The sequence below is a fragment of the Cloeon dipterum genome, chromosome X, assembly GCF_949628265.1.
Source record: "Cloeon dipterum chromosome X, ieCloDipt1.1, whole genome shotgun sequence".
NCBI classification, from domain to species: Eukaryota; Metazoa; Arthropoda; class Insecta; order Ephemeroptera; family Baetidae; genus Cloeon; species Cloeon dipterum.
In genome coordinates this window covers 26465859-26483444 of record NC_088790.1, presented here as the reverse complement: position 1 = coordinate 26483444, position 17586 = coordinate 26465859, and the positions used below count along the sequence as shown (strand labels likewise).

The 17586-nt window shown below is 38.9% G+C and overlaps 4 protein-coding genes and 1 long non-coding RNA gene across 7 annotated transcripts; all 5 read left to right on the top strand.

The window, feature by feature from the left end:
- Positions 1-209: 209 nt before the first annotated feature.
- LOC135946121 (protein yellow-like) lies at positions 210-2699 on the top strand. Its single transcript, XM_065494182.1, has 4 exons — positions 210-585; positions 1242-1850; positions 2050-2185; positions 2424-2699. Exons 1-4 carry the CDS (start codon positions 274-276, stop codon positions 2438-2440), a joined length of 1074 nt encoding a protein of 357 aa, XP_065350254.1. The 5' UTR covers positions 210-273; the 3' UTR covers positions 2441-2699.
- Positions 2700-3459: 760 nt separating this feature from the next.
- On the top strand, positions 3460-4624 carry LOC135947079 (uncharacterized). The gene is made up of 3 exons (XR_010575580.1): positions 3460-3895; positions 4039-4240; positions 4364-4624. It is a non-coding gene; the product is annotated as an uncharacterized LOC135947079 (long non-coding RNA).
- A 1187-nt stretch (positions 4625-5811) lies between these two features.
- Positions 5812-8686, top strand: LOC135946297 (protein yellow-like). The gene is made up of 4 exons (XM_065494466.1): positions 5812-6539; positions 6876-7484; positions 7768-7920; positions 8221-8686. The coding sequence occupies exons 1-4, from the start codon at positions 6228-6230 to the stop codon at positions 8224-8226; spliced, it is 1080 nt and encodes a 359-aa protein (XP_065350538.1). The 5' UTR covers positions 5812-6227; the 3' UTR covers positions 8227-8686.
- A 623-nt stretch (positions 8687-9309) lies between these two features.
- On the top strand, positions 9310-14407 carry LOC135947082 (protein yellow-like). 3 transcript variants are annotated; one of them, XR_010575581.1, is made up of 5 exons: positions 9310-9627; positions 9886-10488; positions 10856-11012; positions 11298-12147; positions 12358-12679. XR_010575581.1 is itself a non-coding variant. In XM_065495651.1 (4 exons), the coding sequence occupies exons 2-4, from the start codon at positions 12368-12370 to the stop codon at positions 14325-14327; spliced, it is 1050 nt and encodes a 349-aa protein (XP_065351723.1). In that variant the 5' UTR covers positions 11887-12147; positions 12358-12367; the 3' UTR covers positions 14328-14407. The 3 variants fall into 3 exon arrangements, 1 of the variants encoding a protein (XP_065351723.1); XR_010575582.1 differs by having other exon boundaries at positions 10843-11012; XM_065495651.1 differs by lacking the exons at positions 9310-9627; positions 9886-10488; positions 10856-11012 and adding exons at positions 13234-13836; positions 14193-14407 and having other exon boundaries at positions 11887-12147.
- Positions 14408-15586: 1179 nt separating this feature from the next.
- LOC135945457 (protein yellow-like) lies at positions 15587-17530 on the top strand. The gene is made up of 3 exons (XM_065493166.1): positions 15587-15876; positions 16033-16635; positions 16951-17530. The coding sequence occupies exons 1-3, from the start codon at positions 15805-15807 to the stop codon at positions 17086-17088; spliced, it is 813 nt and encodes a 270-aa protein (XP_065349238.1). The 5' UTR covers positions 15587-15804; the 3' UTR covers positions 17089-17530.
- The last annotated feature ends 56 nt before the right edge of the window (positions 17531-17586 follow it).

Sequence of the window (17586 nt, the reverse complement as noted above, 5' to 3'; positions counted from 1 at the left end):
GGCTCGAGTTGAACAAAAGCAAAGCCATTCAGCATTTCGCTCCATGCGCCTTTGCCCTCGTTCGCTCTGGTTGTTCCTAAAAAGGTCAGTGTTTCATTTTTATCTTCAATCGGTCTCTAAATTATTTCAAATTTTAAAATGCTCTGAGACTAGAAGGGGCAAAGGATTTTTTAAGATAAAATATTTGTCACGCATAAATATCGGTTTTAAAACGAGATAAAAAAACAATTTTTAAAATAATTCAGTTTTTTGTGTGCTTTCAGCGCGAACACAATGGGTCTGTTCTATTCTGCAATCTTTTTGCATGCCCTGTGCCTGGCTAATGCGATCAATTTCACATCCGTCTACGAGTGGGATGAATTGGATTTCGTCTGGCCGTCAAAAACGAACGGTTCAAAGGGACAGATTGAACAATATTTCAATTCCAGCGAAGTTTATTTTCGATACATGGCAGTTTTTGAGGAAAGGCTGTTTCTAAGCCTTGATATAAATATCGGAATTCCCGCCACTTTGGTGTGGCTGCCAACGAGAAGCACGTCCACTGCACCTCCAAAGCTCACTCCTTTCCCGTCGTGGGATTTACACGTAAGTTTCTGAATTAAAAACTATTTTGAGCATCTACTGGAATAAACTGGGGAAATTTGAACTAAAAATTAATCAACTCAATTAGTATAAAGTATTTTAACAGAGATATACAAATTTTAAATTTACTCCAAAATTTTTGTACTTCGTTCACACACGCAGCATGTTTCTGGGGGAAACACAAGAGTCGGAATCTTCGTTACTCTCGGTGAATCCACTCGGTAAAAATAGAGCCGTGAAAAAAGGAGCATTTCCACCTCCAATTGTCTGTTTTTTGTTCAGTAATTCGATGTTTTATGCAAAATTACAAACAGAAAAAGCTTAATATTTGTTCTTACTCCATCTATCGCACATTGAACGTGCAAAAACCAGTATAGATCATTCAGAATAAAAACCCTTTTTATTTGAAATTAATAAAAGAATATTTAATTTATTTTCTTATTTTTTTACAATTTACTAAAAAATTCAGACTTTTTCATTTATTGGCACACACCAGCAACTTTTAAATTTATTAAAGGGTTGATTCTACGAGCTACGAGAAAACAGAAATTTAGTTCTGAGCAAATTATTGCATTTAGTAATAAGATTTTAATAATTATTATGATCTTCGATTCGGTATAAAAATAGTAACTGTTTTATTTCTCTTATTTAATTGCCAGAAATATCAAAACTGCGACTCTATCCAGTGGGCCAAAGGTATGCAGGTGGACACTGAAGGTCGGTTGTGGGTGCTGGATGAAGGTGGCAGCGTCTGCCCGAGCAAACTCTGGATATTCGACCTGGCCAATGACACAACCGAGCGCGTTCACCAGTTCCCGGAAACACTCGTCTCTCATTACTATAAAAAACGGTTCCTGTCTGAAACAGTGCTGGACAAAACGCCAGACGATTACCTTGCGTATTTTGCGGACTATCAATCTGAATACATCATAGTCTATAGTCTAAAAACCAACAAATCCGGGCCAATTAAAACACCAGGGGTAAAATGGCAATCCTTGGCCGTCTCTCCTATTAACAGGGAAGAAGCGAGACAGTTGTGGTACATTATTAGAAGATCTGATTCCAAAGAACTGTATTCAGTGTCCCTGTCTGAGCTGAAGAAAGGAGGCGAAATAAGCGCTGCTGCGAAATTAATCGGCGCATGGCCTGGAATGCCCTACAAAATGGTAATCGACAGTGCAAATGTCTTGTATGCTGCCGTTTTCAGCAAGAATTACCTCTCCAAATGGAATATTTCGGAGCCATTCCTAGAGCAGCGTTTCCATGAGGTAATCGAAATTTTTTAATTCTGCACACGACAAATGTTTAAATTTTGTAAAACTTGTAATATAAGAACTTCGCGTTTTTATATGGAATAATCTTTAATTTGCTACAAAATAAAATACCAAATTAAAGATTCGTTCTCTCCTTACATTCGCAAATATTTATGCTCAGAAGGTAATTTATCGAATTACTGCACTTTTTTAGGTTGAAAGACTGGGTGCCGAGTGGCCGTTTTCTCTTGCCTTGGACGCGAACGACACTTTATGGGTGATGGAGCGAAATGAATCTGGGATTAATAACAGGCATAGACTACTCAAGGCTACAGTCGGCCAATCCACAGGTAAATTAAATCAAATTGCACTTCTCATTCATAGTGAAGAACATACGATAAAATTAAAATAAATATCATAATTCATTTGGGAGACTCTCTTGCTTTTAGCTGAACAAATCAATTTTAGATTTTCATATATACAATTTTGCTAAAAAAATCGTCTAGAATTCCCAGTCCTATTTCATCGGAAGACCAAACTGCGTCCACACATTCTAATCTCTCTCCTGTTCCTTTTATCCTTTTGCAGCCTTGCCTTCGCCCTAAGCATAAGGAACAATTCATCAGTCTTCCCAGATTCCTGTTTTTAAGACCACGCGATGAGAATGTCCTACAGATGACCCAACTCGGCAGATTTTTACCACAATTTCTTCTCAGCACTCGTCTCTGTTCTTCTCCTCACATCCTTGTCTATGATACTACTCATACGCGCGTGAATGGAGAGACGGAAGTCGTGAAAAGCACACTTTTACACATTTTACTATTTTTGTTTTTCTGCTTGAGCATAAAAATCTCTTAGCAAACAGTTGGTCTGTTTTTCATTTCAATTAACAGTAATTTAAAAATACAATAGAGCTGATAAAATAGCGCTTTTATGGAATTTAAACATTCAGACCTTGATAATTTCAGGAATCAAATTTAATGTGATTTAAAAGAGAATCACGTTACAAAAAATTCTTATTGACCGCCTCATAGACTTTTGAAACAATTTCAAAAGGTTTTCGATATTAAAGGGGCATATATTCAATTTTAAAGATTGATTTGAAATAAATGAACATCTCAGGAATCATCGATATTTATAATAGGTTTTACTTTTTACAAATATTTCATATATTTGCATTTTTTGCAGGACCTTTTGTTCACGAAAATCAACTCATCGCGGGAAAGGATGGCCACATTGCCCAGGTAGCACACAAAGTCACTCAGACATCACTATGATGTCATAATTTGACTTTCGTGATATCAGAAAATGACATTTACAATAAAAACCAAATTAGAAGTGAGAAATAATTTCCAAATAGGTTTTGAGACTCTTTTGTGCTCTAAAAAGAACGTCCAGTCAGAATTTTTCAAAAAAATCAATAATTTTGGAAAATCAATTTCTGACATCTGACTGACATCACTGTGATGTTGGTTTGACATCACTATGATGTCAGACACTTGAAAATTGAAAATGGCCTTAAAAGTTCAGAAAATGTATAATTCGCGCACATCCGAGACAATTTTTTGAAAATTTTTATTTTTTTGGCCCACCTCATTTTCTGACTTCTGACTGACATCACTGTGATGTTTGTCTGACATCACTATGGTGTCAGACAGTCCAAAATTAAAACTGGCCTCAAAAGTTCTAAAAATGAATAATTCGCGCTCATCTGAAACAATTTTTCGAAAATTTTAATTTTCTGGCCCACTCGCAAGCTAAGTACTTTACGATGTGGACTTAGAAAAATTTGACGCGCGCGGTTTCCCACATTCAAGCGCTCGGCCACCAGGCGGCAGCATCGGCAGCACCGACGATACAGCGAGCTGAGCGAGCCAGAGCCAGAAGTTGCGCGGCCATGTTTGATTGTGCGAACGTTTTGTTTTCAACGGATAGAACATTTTTAGCGCTTTAAAAAGTGACGGTTAGGTCGTGTGGCGTTCCGAAATTGCAGCAGCTAACAGACTACAGGACATCCTTGCCGTTTAGCACCTGGATTTTGCACCAAGCCGTCACAAAAGGTGAGTTAGGCGTTAGGCGGCTCAAGCGATTATTTTTTGCAAAGTTGAACACGCTTTTTGGTGTCAAACTTCAAGTTTTGATCGGGCTTTCTTAGAATAACTTCACGTTGAGGAATTTTTATAGTGCGTGCATTTAATTTTAGGTTAATTTTGAGACTAGCATCGTCATGAGCGGCCCGAGATCTAAACTGATGGTGTCAACTTCTCGTCAACCAACACGTCAATCACACTTCCCGGACCCTTTTCAACCTTCAGAAGGACGATCGAGGACCAGGGAGCCTGTCTGTGTCCTGTAACTCAGCATGGACACCTCCGCTTGCCTGATTACACATTTTCAACGCAGCCGTGAGTGAAATATTTCGATTATTTCATACTTTTTTCAATAAATAAGAAGTTTAATGCAGAAAAAATGTATAACTTTTGTCAATGTTCAAAGGAAGGAAAAAAATTGTGTTTTTTTATTTTAAGGCTAAGACTGACAACGTGATGAGCCGCCCGTCATCGAAATTGACGCTGTCCGCCTCCCTTGTCAACCACTCATCACTCGAGAAGCTTGAATGTCCGGGATTTTTGAGATTGATTCTAACTTATGGGTAGGGTAATCAAATTATTTAAATCAGAGCACGCCAACAGATGTTTTCAAATAATAAGAATATTTAGAAAATATTTTTTTCTTTATTTTGCAGAGCAAATTTAACATTTTTTAAACTTTTTATTAAAATGTTGGGAAGCTTAGTTTCCTTTATCTAAAAAAATTTGTTTTTGATTGAAATTTCAATATTCCTGATAATTTAAAATTAAAGTTACTATTTATGAAAATAAAAAAATTGAACATTTTATTCGATCCCGAACTACTCACGTATCACCCTCAAAAGCATCGTTTGAGATGTAATCGGGCGAAGTGATTTCTGGCAGCCGCGAGTAAGGTGGCCACTACCCGCAGCTGTGGGCAAGGCGGCCACGACCACTACCAGCGGCTGCAGGCAGGGTGGCCATGAAAGAGGCGGCCACCCCCGATGGCCGTGGGCAAAATGGCCACCAGCGGTGGCCGCGGGATAGGCGGCCAATGGCAAGGTGGCCACCACAGACGGCAGTGGGCAAGGCGGTCACCACCAGCGGTCATGGGCAAAGCGGCCACTAGCGGCGGCCGCGGGAAAGGCGGCCAATGGCAAAGTGGCCACCACAGGCAGCCGTGAGCAAGGCGATCACCATAGACGGCGGTGAGCAAGGCGGCCACCAGCGGCGGCCGCGGGAAAGGCGACTACAAACAGGGCGGCAACGGTGGAGGTGGCCACCACAGGCGGCCGCAGGCAGGGCGGCCACGTAAAAGGCGGCCACCACCGGCGGCCGCAGGCAGGGTGGCCACCACCGGCGGCCACGATGAAGGCGGCCACCACCGGCGGCCGCAGGCAGGGTGGCCACCACCGGCGGCCATGATGGAGGCGGCCGCAGGGAGGGCGGCCACGGTGGAGGCGGCCACCACCAGCGGCCACGGTAGAGGCGGCCACCACCAGCGGCCACGGTGGAGGCGGCCACGGGCAGGGCGGCCACGGGCAGAGCGGCCACGGGCAGGGCGGCCATTTGTCTATATGATATATGGGTGATTTCAGGAAGACATCACCCTGACATCAGGGTGATGTCAAATAGATGTTAGAAAATGATATCAGAGTGACATGAGAAAAGTGGACATTTGTACCTAAAAATGATATCACTGTGACATATTCTGATGTCATACAGACATCATAGTGATGTTCGGTATGACATCACAGTGATGTCTGGGTGACATTTCGTGCTACCTGGGTGGGCTCAATCTCCTTTACGGCCTTTCGGCCCCCATTTTATCTGCTCGGCGGTTGTATTGGGACCCCGTGAACTCATAGTCCACGGGATTTGCTGATGTGAGCAGAGGTTAAAGAATAATCGTTTAAAAAAAGAATGAGTTTTTCTGCGTGATGGTTTTCTCGCAGTGATGGTTTGTTGTGCGATATTTATCAAAGGCGAGATATAGCGTGATTGATTGAAAAGGCTCGAGTAAAGTAAAGGCAAAGCCATTATTCGGCAATTCGCTCCATTCGTTTGAACTCGTTCGCTCCGGGTGTTCCTCTATGAGGTCAGTGTTTGATTTTCATGTTTAGCAGTATTTTTATATTTTTATTTCCGATCGCTTTGTTTTAAATATTTCATTTTTAATGCTAGAGTGAATAAGAATTAAAGTCAATATTTTTAACGATACATATTTCTCTATTAAGAGTCACGCATAAATATTGGTATTAAAACGAGTTAATAAACATTTTTTAATTAGATTTTATTTTTTGCTCTTAGCTCGAACAACATGTCACCGTTCTATGCTGCAATCTTTTTGCACGGCCTGTGCTTGGCCAACGCCATAAACTTCACAACCATCTACGAGTGGGACAAATTTGATTTCGCCTGGCCATCGGGAGCGAACAGTTCAGATGAACAGATTGAACAAAATTTAAATTCAAGTGAAGTTTATTTTCGATTCATGGCTGTTGTTGAGGAAAGGCTCTTTCTAAACCTTGATCCATCTCCCGGAATTCCCGCCACTTTGGTGTGGCTGCCAACAAGCGGAATGCCGACTGAACCTCCAAAGCTTAATCCTTTCCCTTCTTGGGATTTAAGTGTAAGTCTTGAATGAAAATACTGTTTTTCAGCCACTATATTAGAAATAACTGGGGAAATTTGACGTGAAATCAACTCAGTTAAACGAAAGTATTAAATGTTGGAAAAATTCTAATTTAATTTACTTGGAAATATCTTAGAAGAAAAGCTTTTTATTGTTCTTAATTTTCCTGTCACGTGCTAAACAAACCTAAAACTAAAAAATTGTTATTCAGTTAATAAATTGTCTTGATTCAAAACAACTGATTTTATAATTTTTATTGCAAAATTTCGACTCGTTAAAAGATCGTTCGGATATATTTCTTTATAAACCGATTTATTAATTCTCTTGCCGCAGAAAAAAGACAACAACTGCGACACTATTCAGGAGGCCAGAGGCATGAAAGCGGACACGGATGGTCGTTTGTGGGTGCTGGATCTAGGTAGCAGCGAATGTCCGAGCAAACTTTGGATATTCGACCTGGCCAACGACACAATCGAGCGTGTACACCAATTCCCGGACACAGTCGTCTCTCATTCCCATTCTAAAAGGTGGCTGTCTGATATAGTGATCGACAAAACGGCAGACGACGATTACCTTGCATACATCGCGGACTATAGCTCCGAGCACATCGTTGTTTATTATCTAAAAACCGACCTATCTTGGCCAGTTAAAACACCAGAATTTGTTTGGCAATGCTTGGCGCTCTCTCCTAACCAGGAAGCGAGACAGCTGCTCTACCTTAATAGAAGATCTTGGTCCAATAATGAACTGTATTCAGTGTCCGTGTCTGAGCTGGAGAATGAAGCCGGAAGCGCTGCTGTTAAATTCATCGGCAATTTTACTGAAACACCTTACAGAATGTTGATGGACAGCGCCAATGTCTTGTATGCCGCCTTTTACAACCAGAATTACCTATCGAAATGGAATATTTCGGAGCCCTTTCATGAGCAGCGTGTTCATGAGGTAATATTTCCCTTTAAAAATCGAAATTTTAGAAAAATTAAAGAGGAATGGTTTTTATTAGGAAAATAGGCATGCCTTAAAACACGAAAATTTTTATCATGATCGATTTTTAACATTGCAACAATTGGCGGATAATTATCAGTGTCACACACAGGAAATTTTAGAAGTTAACATCGTCTTTAATTTGTTAGAAAATATCAAACTAAATGCTCGTTCCCTCCTTCTTCCCGACTATTTATGCTTTTTCAAGTTAAAAAAATTATCAAACACTGCACTCTTTTAGGCCGCCGGAGAGCTGGGAGCCGGATGGCCATTTACTTTTGCCTTGGACGCGAGCGACACTTTATGGATGATGGAGCGAAACCAATCTGGGAACGAGACTAAGCACAAACTTCTGAAGGCTGCAGTAGGCGCAAAAGATTCAGCCTATTCACAGGTATAAATTAAATCCAAGTGCACTATCCATTGCGAGGGATGAATTACGGCACAATTTTGTACTGAAAGTCTGAGATCATATTTTATATTTATAATTATTTTTTGCTTCAAGTCGGACTATGTTGGATAAAAAACTCGCCAATCATATAAATTTTAGATTTCCAATAAAAATACCAGTGTTTATAGTTAAGTTAAAAACAAACATCAAAAATGGCCAATCCAATTAATATTCTTTTTATTTTGTTGAAGACCCAACACCATACAGAGTCTAATCTTTCTCTTTTCCCTCATCCTTTTGCAGCCTTGACTTCGCCTTAAGCATAAGGAACAACATCAGTATGACCACGTCTTCCCGAATTCCTGTTTCTAAGACCACGCGACACGAGATTAACCTACAAAATTAAGACCCAACTCGGCAGATTTTTACTACAATATCTACTCAACACTCGTCTGCCCTTCTCCTCACAACCTTGTCTATTCAAGTTATATAAATGGATCAAGAGACGGAAGTCATGAAACGCAATCTACAACTTATTTTGTCTTTCCATTTATCATAATAATCTCATCTCTGCACAAAGTTGTCTACTGAGCCTAATATACAATAATCAGTAATCTGTGTGTTACATATGAATAAATAGTAAATAAAAAAAATTAAATAAAGCTGAACGAACACTTTATGGATTTTAAAAATTCTATAGATTATAAAAGTACTTTTACAAATCTCAGCAATTGAAGTTAATACACGATTTAAAAGAGATTCATGTTAAGAAATTTGGATGGACTATTAAATCACAGATTTTTTGAAATAAAATTATGTATAAGTTTTGAAAGAAAATACAGGCTGTTAATTTGGAAGGAGTTTTAGATGCACTAAAATATTTTTAAGCCCTGACGAGGAAGCAAGTTAAAATTTGTGTTTTAAAATTATAGCAATGAGGTTGAAAGGGGATGCTGATAAGCAGTATAAGCAACTAGGTTAAAAAAACTCGTAGAAACAAGATGGTTATTATTTCACGAATTAAACACGTGATTTTTCTCGCAGGGGTGGTGCATGTCAACTTTATCAAAGGCGAGATAAAGCGTGATAAAGGTTCCCGTTGGTTAGTCTAAAAGGCGCTCGAGTTAAACCATTCAAAGCCATTCAATATTTCGCTCCATTCATTTGCTCTCGTTCGCTCTGGTTGTCCCTAAAGAGGTCAGTGCAAAATTAATTATTTTGGTGGATTTTACTATTTTTTCTGCCGATCATTTGTCAGTCATTTAATTAGTTCATTTTTTAATGCACTGAAACTTTGGTAGAATGAATATTGGACTTAAGCCAAAATTTTTTACGATGAGTAATAAAACGAGTTAAAAAAACTTGTTTAATTTTTTTTTTGCTTTCAGCTCGAACAAAATGTGTCTGTTCTATGCTGCCATCTTTTTTCATTGCCTGTGCTTGGCCAACGCCATCAACTTCACAACCGTCTACGAGTGGAATGAATTTGATTTCGCCTGGCCATCAGGAGCGAACAGCTCAAATGGACAGATTGGAAATGTTTTTAAATCAAATAATGTTTATTTCCGATACATGGCAGTCTTTGAGGAAAGGCTGTTTCTAAGCCTTGATATCAATTTCGGAATTCCCGCAACACTGATGTGGCTGCCAACGATCGGCACGTCAACTGCCCCTCCAAAGCTTGCTCCTTTCCCATCCTGGCATTTACATGTACGTTTTATGCAAAATTCAGTTCGAAATCTTAAAAAATATAAAGCTCTTATATTGTTCTTTTTCCTATCACGTGTACTGAACGAGCCAAAATCAGAATATCTTTTTTATTTGCAACTATTAATAGGATAATTGATAAATTTTCTTGATTTAAAATTACTGGACCTTTTTTGCAAAAGTACGATTCGTTAAAAAAACAATTTGATATAATATAAAACATTGCTTTGTTAGTCTAATTGTTTTTATTTCTTTTGCCAGAAAAAAGACAACTGCGACGCTATTCAGGCGGTCAAAGGTGTGGAAACGGACACTGATGGTCGGTTGTGGGCGCTGGATCTAGGTTGCAGAAAGTGTCCGAGCAAACTTTGGATATTCAACCTTCTCAACAACGACACAACCGACCGCGTTCACCAGTTTCCGGACACAGTTGTTGTCTCTCATTCAAATAATAAAATGTCCTTGCGTGGTATAGTGCTGGACAAAACGCCAGACGATTACCTTGCGTATATTGCGGACTTTTACTCTGAACACATCGTAGTTTACAGCCGAAAATTGGACAAATCCTGGTTAGTTAAAACGCCAGGGAGAGAATGGTTTTCCTTGGCAATCTCTCCTAACAGGGAAGCGAGACAGTCGTTGTACCTGAGAAGATATGGTTCCAAAGACCTCTATTCAGTGTTCGTGTCTGAGCTGAAGAATGAAGGCGGACGCGCGTCTGTTCAATTCATCGGCGAATTTAATGAACCACCTTACAGAATGTTGATGGACAGTGCCAATGTCTTGTATGCAGCTTTTTTCGGCCAGAATTACCTGTCCAAATGGAATACTTCGGAGCCCTTCCATGAGCAGAAATTTCATGAGGTAATATTTTCCTTTAAAAATCGATATTTTAGCTAGCCTGACAAATTATGAAAATTTGTAAGATGGAAAATTTAAAAAAAAAAAAGTTTTTTTAATGAAATAGGTTTACCTTAAAACACAAATTACATTTTATCGGGATTTTTAACGCGGTTGTCATTTCCACATATTGCAACAATTTGCGAACCGTGTTTGGTGCAACTCAAAATGATCTATTTATACACGGCGAAATTTTCGTGGATATATATTAAAAATATTGATCTACAATTTTTGGCTACAAAATAATATGCTAAAATAAATATTCGTCCTTTCCTTATATTCCCGCAAATTTATGCTTTGTCAAGCTAACATTTATAGGTCTCTCTTTTAGGTCGGAAGTCTGGATACTAGTTGGCCATTTACCTTTTCCTTGGACGCGGACGAAACTTTATGGGTGATGGAGCGAAACAGAACTGGGGGTGAGGCTAGGCATAAACTACTCAAGGCTGCAGTCGGCGCAAGATCATAGTTACTCACCTCATCCACTGGTAAATTTAATTCAAGTGCACTTTCCACTGCGAGGGAAATATAGGAAAAATTTAAAGTAAAGATCATAATTTAACTGGGAATCTTTCTTGCTTATAGACGGACTTTTGTTTTGGGATAAAAAAACTAGCCAATCATACCGATTTTAGATTTTCAATATAAATTTACCATCGCTTACAGTTTTGCCCGAAAATCCGTCTATAGAATTCCCAGTCCTATTCCTTTGGAAGACGCGCCAACACCACTTACAGAGTCTAATCTCTCTCCTGTTCATTATCCTTTTGCAGCCTTGACTTCGCCCTAAGCATAAGGAACAACATCAATGACCACGTCTTCTCTCAGATTCCTGTTTCTAAAAGACCAAACAATGAAAATTTTCTGCAGAAGACCCAACTTGGCAGATTTTTACCACAATTTCTACTCAGCACTCGTCTACCCTTCTCCTCACAATGGATAGAGACGGGAGTGTCATGATAAGCACGCTTTACAGTGGTCAACTTATAATATTATTTAATTTCTCATTGAGCACAAAAATCTCTCAACAAACAGATGCGTAAAAGCGAGACTATAATTATATAATATTCTGTGTTTCATATTAATAAATAGCAAAGTGAAAAAAAAACAAAATAAAGCTTAACACATTTTAAACTCTGTGGATTAGAATTCTAAATGATAAGAGTCCTTGATAAAATCTCAGGAATCAAAATTAATTTTTTTATTTTAAATTTGCCACTTGCTGGTTTTCGCACCTTTTCAGCGGCGTTAGGGAGACAAATGTCTGGCGTTTCAATAAAAGTCCTCACTGTCAGTGCCGCGGCCACGTTCGGCCCATTCTCCTCTGCGGCCACTCAGGCCTAATTTGTCTGCTCGGCGGTGTTATTGGGAACTGGTGAGCTCATAGCCAGGCGGGATGTGCTAAGTAGAAGTTGATAAATATACTCGCGGTGTAAAAAATTCAAATTTTTTGCGTGTTAGGCACGTGATTTTTCTTACAAGGTTAATGATGCGATGTGCGATTTATCAAAGGCGAGATAAAGAGCGAAAAAGTTCCGCCTTGGTTGGTTAAAAAGACCGATTCAAATCATTCAAAGCCACTCCTTGACTTTGCTCTCGTTCGCTCCGGATTTTCCTAAAAAGGTCTGTCTTAATTTTTATATCTTGCAGTTCTAAACAAAATTATTCCACTCATTTTGAGTCTGGTACCTATTTCATTTTAAATACCCTGAGTTTATGCTAAAATGAATAAAGAATTTTAAGCAATATTTTATATTAACCATCATGCAAAAATATCCAATAAAAAAGAGTTAACATATACGTTTTTTTTAAATTTAATTTATTTGCTTTCAGCTCGAACCCAATGTCTTCGTTCTTTTTTGCCATCTTTTTGCACGGCCTGTGCCTGGCCAACGCCATCAACTTCACAACCGTCTACGAGTGGGATGAATTGGATTTCGTCTGGCCATCAGAAGCAAACAGTTCAAATGGACAGATTGATCAAAATTTTAATTCAATGGATATTTATTTTCGATACATGGCTGTTTTTGAGGAAAGGCTGTTTCTAAGCCTTGATTTGAAGACCGGAATTCCCGCCACTTTGGTGTGGTTGCCAACGAGAAGCACGTCGACTGCACCTCCAAAGCTCACTCCTTTCCCGTCCTGGGATTTACACGTAAGTTTCAGAATAGAAAACGGTTTTGAAAAAAAAACGGGAAATTTGGTGTGAGTGTGATATCAAATCATTTTGTATAAAGTATTTGAATGGAGACGTATAAAATGTCGGACAAATTCTCAATTTACTGCTTTTTTATTTCGCGTTGATTTATAGACTACATGATGACGCAACATATATATTTTTGAGGAAAACACATTCATTCACAGAGTGATTTATTAGAAATGGAGCATGACATTATACTTGAAAACAGCAAAAAAGGATTCCCCCCCCTCAATTTTCATTTTTTTAGTAATGTTCTAACAATAAGCAAAATTAAATTTGAAAAGCTAAAAAATAAGCTTATTATTTTGCTATTACTTTTCGTGTCACATACTGAACGGAGCCAAAAGCTAAAGATTTATTCATTTTACAGAACTAAACTTAATCTTGGTTTAAAAAATCTATTCTTTTAGAATTGATATCAAATTTTCGACTGGTTTAAAGATCGATTTTGGATATAAAATAAAACAGTACATTTTTAAATAGTTAACTGTTTTTATTTCTCTTTCCAGAAAAAAGACATTTGTAGCACTATTCAGGCGGCCAAAGGTGTGGAAACGGACACTGACGGTCGGTTGTGGGTGCTGGATGAAGGTGGCAGCGTCTGTCCGAGCAAACTTTGGATATTCGACCTGACCAACAACGACAGAACCGACCGAGTTCACCAGTTTCCGGACACAGTCGTCCCTCATTCATATAAAAAAAGGAAGCTGTATGAAGTAGCGCTCGACAAAACGCCAGACGATTTCCTTGCGTATATCGCGGCTACTAGTTTTGGGCAAATTGTGGTTTACAGCCGAAAATTGGACAAATCCTGGTCAGTTAAAACCACAAGGGATCGTTGGCTTTCTTTGGCCCTCTCTCCTAACAGGGAAGCGAGACAGTCGTTGTACCTTATTGGAATATTAGGCTCAAAAGTACTGAATTCAGTGTCTGTGTCTGAGCTGAAGAATGAAGGCGGAAGCGCTGCTGTTGAATTCATCGGCGAATGGACTGAATCTCCTTACAGAATGTTGATCGACAGTGGCAATGTCTTGTATGCCGCCTTTTACGGCCAGAATTACCTCTCCAAATGGAATACTTCGGAGCCCTTTCGAGAGCAGCGTTTTCACGAGGTAACATTTTCCTGTAAAGTTCGAAATTTTCTGCCGATCAACAAACGCTAAAATTTTGCAAAATACGGAATAGTTGTTTCTCTTGAAATGCGAAGCAATTTATTTTGATTTTGTACATGGTTTCCTATTCCGTGCATTGTAAATTGCATCAATTGGGAAACTCTGCTTTGTTGCAACCCAATAAGACAGACCTATTTCATATGTGCGAATTTTCGTGGAAATTATTAAGTAGAAGAATCGTCTTTAATTTAATTGCTACAAAATGAAATGCCGACTTTAATATTTTTCCTCTCCTTATATTACCATCTATTTACGCTTTGTCAAGTTAATAATATCCAATCACTGCTCTCTTTTAGGTCGGAAGACTGTATGCTAGTTGGCCATTTACTCTTGCCTTAGACGCGAACGACACTTTATGGATGACAGAGCGAAATGTGACTGAGGCTAGGCATAAATTACTCAAGGCTGCAGTCGGCGCAACGTCATATTAATTCAGCCCATCCGAAAGTAAATTAAACTATCCTGTACTCCCCATTACGAGGGAAATAAGAACAAAATTAAATAATTTCATTAATTTGGGAATCTCTCTTGTTTTAATTTAAACTTTGTTGAGTAAAATACTCGGCACTTCAAGTGATAATCCTTATTATTCGCGGCTTGCGGCCACGCGTGATGATTCTTGTAAGGTGTGGCCTCGGCTTGAGTCAGCCTCTCGCTTTGCTGTCGATGCATGGGCTCGTATTTCTGCTGTCTCGGCCGGGCCCCGTCGCTAAGCTGTGTCGTCTTACTCGTAGAAAGTCCTGGACTCCTTCAAGTTCTTCCTTGTGTCTACACTAAACTGCCATTGTATTTTATTGCGGTTGACTAGAGCAAGAATAAACAAGAATAATAAATACTGTATCGCAGTCAATTAAAAATGGAAATCATATTCAGGAAGACAGGTGACTAAAAGGGACCGCCCTACCCAGGCGAACAAAGCCTAACAATAAGTGAGCCCAGACTAGTGAAAATCTAACATCACGAAATAATCGCACATTAAAATCACTTTTACGCCTTGCAGATGGAAGGAAACTGTGCCGCAGAGCAGTCCTTCAGAGCGAGTTGCATAATACAAATATATATCATTCCACTCTTTCACGACACGAAATACACAAATTTTTTCCGAAGTCAGTGCGCGGGCTTGGGCCCTTCTGGGCCACATTGGGCCCAAGTTCCTCTGATCAGCGGCCACTTGGGTCCTAATTTATCTGCTCCGCAGTTTTATTGGGATCAGGTCGTGAGTTCATAGTCCACGGGATGTGCTGAGCAGAGGTTCAAAAAATCTTATTGAAAAAAGACAAGTTTTCATGTGATAAACACGTGATTTTTCTCGCAGGGATAATGCATGATGTCAACTTTATCAAAGCGAGATAAAGCGTGAAAAATTTACCGCGTTGGTTGAATAAAAAGGCACAAGTTAAACCAGGCAGAGCCATTCAGCAATTCGCTCCTCGTTTGCTCTGGACATTTCTAAAGAGGTCAGTGCAATTTATTTTTTATTTTTGAGAAATTTTAATAGTTTTAGTTCCTCTAAATGAACTGATATGGCATAGTATGAACTGATACTATGGCAGAATGAACTGATGGATTTTAGATTTAAATATTTTTTCTATTAACCATCACGCATAAATATCGGTATTAATAAACGTCTTTTAATTTAATTTCTTTTTTTTCAGCTCGAACCCAATGTCTCCGTTCTTTTTTGCCATCTTTTTGCATGGCCTGCTGTGCCTAGCCAACGCCATCAACTTCACAACCGTCTACGAGTGGGACAAATTTGATTTCGCCTGGCCGTCAAGAGCGAAAAGTTCAAATGGACAGATTCAACGAAATTTTATTCCAAAGAATGTTCATTTTCTTAACCTGGCTGTTTTTGAGAAAAGACTTTTTCTAAGCCTTATTCCGCATGCTGGAATTCCCACCACACTGATGTGGTTGCCAACGAGCGGCACGTCGACCGCGCCTCCAAAGCTTGCTCTGTTCCCATCCTTGGATTTACATGTAAGTTATTTCTGAAATAAAAAAAACTGTCCTCAGCCTCTGTTAGAATATACTGGGGAAATTTGACGTGAAACCAACTCATTTAACAGAAAGTGTCGGACAAAAAGATCGATTTGATATTTGTTTAAATAGTAACTGTTTCATTTCTCTTTCCAGAAAGAAGACAACTGCGACACTATTCAATGGGCCAAAGGTATGGAAACGGACACTGATGGTCGGTTGTGGGCGCTTGACCTAGGTAGCAGCAATTGTCCGAGCAAACTTTGGATATTCGACCTTCTCAACAACGACAGAACCGAGCGCGTTCACCAGTTTCCGGACACAGTTGTCTCTCATTCATATAATAAAAGGAAGCTGCATGATTTAGTGCTCGACAAAACGCCAGACGATTACCTTGCGTATATTGCGGACCTTTTTTCTGAGCGCATCGTAGTTTACAGCCGAAAAACCGACAAATCTTGGTCAGTTAAAACAACAGGGGATCGTTGGCTTTCCTTGGCAATCTCTCCTAACAGGGAAGCGAGACAGTCGTTGTACCTTATTGGAATATTAGGCTCAAAAGTACTGAATTCAGTGTCTGTGTCTGAGCTGAAGAATGAAGGCGGAAGCGCTGCTGTTAAATTCATTGGCAATTTTACTGAAAAACCTTACAGAATGTTGATCGACAGTGCCAATGTCTTGTATGCCGCATTTTACTTCCAGAATTACTTCTCCAAATGGAATACTTCGGAGCCCTTCCGTGAGCAGCGTTTACATGAGGTAATATTTCCCTGTAAAATTGAAATTTTAGCTCTGCCCGATCAACAAAATTAAAAAATGTTTTATTTGGAGTCCTTAAAACAGAAAATTTTGATGCTGATATTCAACATGGCTGCCTTTCCCGTGCATTATTGCAACAGTTGGAGAACCCTGTTTTGTTGTAATTTCGAGGAAATTTAAGAGTATAGAATCCAACATGATCGTCTTTAATGTGATACAAAATAAATTACCAAATTAAATATATACGTCCTGTTCTTATAAAATACTATTTATGCTCCGTGAAGCTTACGATATCAAATCACTGCTCTCTTTTAGGTCGGAAGTCTGGATGGTAGTTTGCCATTTACTTTTGCCTTGGACGAGAACGACACTTTATGGGTAATGGAGAGAAACGTAATTGGGGGTGAGGCTAGGCATAAACTACTCAAGGCTGCAGTCGGCGCAAGATCATAGTTACTCAGGCCATCCACAGGTATAAATTAAATCCAAAATGAACTTTCCATTGCGAGGGAAATATAATAAAATTTTGTAATGAAATTCTGAGATCGTATTTAATTTGGGAATCGTTTTTGCTTGTAGTCGGACTTTGTTGAATAAAAACTCGTCAATCATATATATACATCAATTTATGATTAATAAACATTTAATAAAATAACGGTATTTAATTTTAAAATTTTAAATAAAACCATTTTTGCGTGGTGATTAACTCCAGCACGGGCTTTTCTCTGTAAAAAAAAAAATAGTTTTCCCCTTCGACGTGAGATTGTGCGGTAGAAAAGTAATTTTTAATCAATTCATTTAATGACCGCTTTTTCTCATTTAATTTTCTTTTGAAATGCTTTAAATTCACAATTTTGCCACCTCTTTATTTGTGTAATATTCATTCATTGGTAACATCATTATTTGATATTCCGATATATTTTATTATTTGCTCTCTTTAGTGGCTGGAGA

Coding starts and splice junctions, on each gene's coding strand:
- LOC135946121 (XM_065494182.1), top strand. CDS start 274: ATGGGTCTGTTCTATTCTGCAATCTTTTTGCATGCCCTGTGCCTGGCT. Junction 586..1,241: donor TCCCGTCGTGGGATTTACAC/GTAAGTTTCTGA, acceptor TTTAATTGCCAG/AAATATCAAAACTGCGACTC. Junction 1,851..2,049: donor TAGAGCAGCGTTTCCATGAG/GTAATCGAAATT, acceptor GCACTTTTTTAG/GTTGAAAGACTGGGTGCCGA.
- LOC135946297 (XM_065494466.1), top strand. CDS start 6,228: ATGTCACCGTTCTATGCTGCAATCTTTTTGCACGGCCTGTGCTTGGCC. Junction 6,540..6,875: donor TCCCTTCTTGGGATTTAAGT/GTAAGTCTTGAA, acceptor CTCTTGCCGCAG/AAAAAAGACAACAACTGCGA. Junction 7,485..7,767: donor ATGAGCAGCGTGTTCATGAG/GTAATATTTCCC, acceptor GCACTCTTTTAG/GCCGCCGGAGAGCTGGGAGC.
- LOC135947082 (XM_065495651.1), top strand. CDS start 12,368: ATGTCTTCGTTCTTTTTTGCCATCTTTTTGCACGGCCTGTGCCTGGCC. Junction 12,680..13,233: donor TCCCGTCCTGGGATTTACAC/GTAAGTTTCAGA, acceptor TTCTCTTTCCAG/AAAAAAGACATTTGTAGCAC. Junction 13,837..14,192: donor GAGAGCAGCGTTTTCACGAG/GTAACATTTTCC, acceptor GCTCTCTTTTAG/GTCGGAAGACTGTATGCTAG.
- LOC135945457 (XM_065493166.1), top strand. CDS start 15,805: ATGTGGTTGCCAACGAGCGGCACGTCGACCGCGCCTCCAAAGCTTGCT. Junction 15,877..16,032: donor TCCCATCCTTGGATTTACAT/GTAAGTTATTTC, acceptor TTCTCTTTCCAG/AAAGAAGACAACTGCGACAC. Junction 16,636..16,950: donor GTGAGCAGCGTTTACATGAG/GTAATATTTCCC, acceptor GCTCTCTTTTAG/GTCGGAAGTCTGGATGGTAG.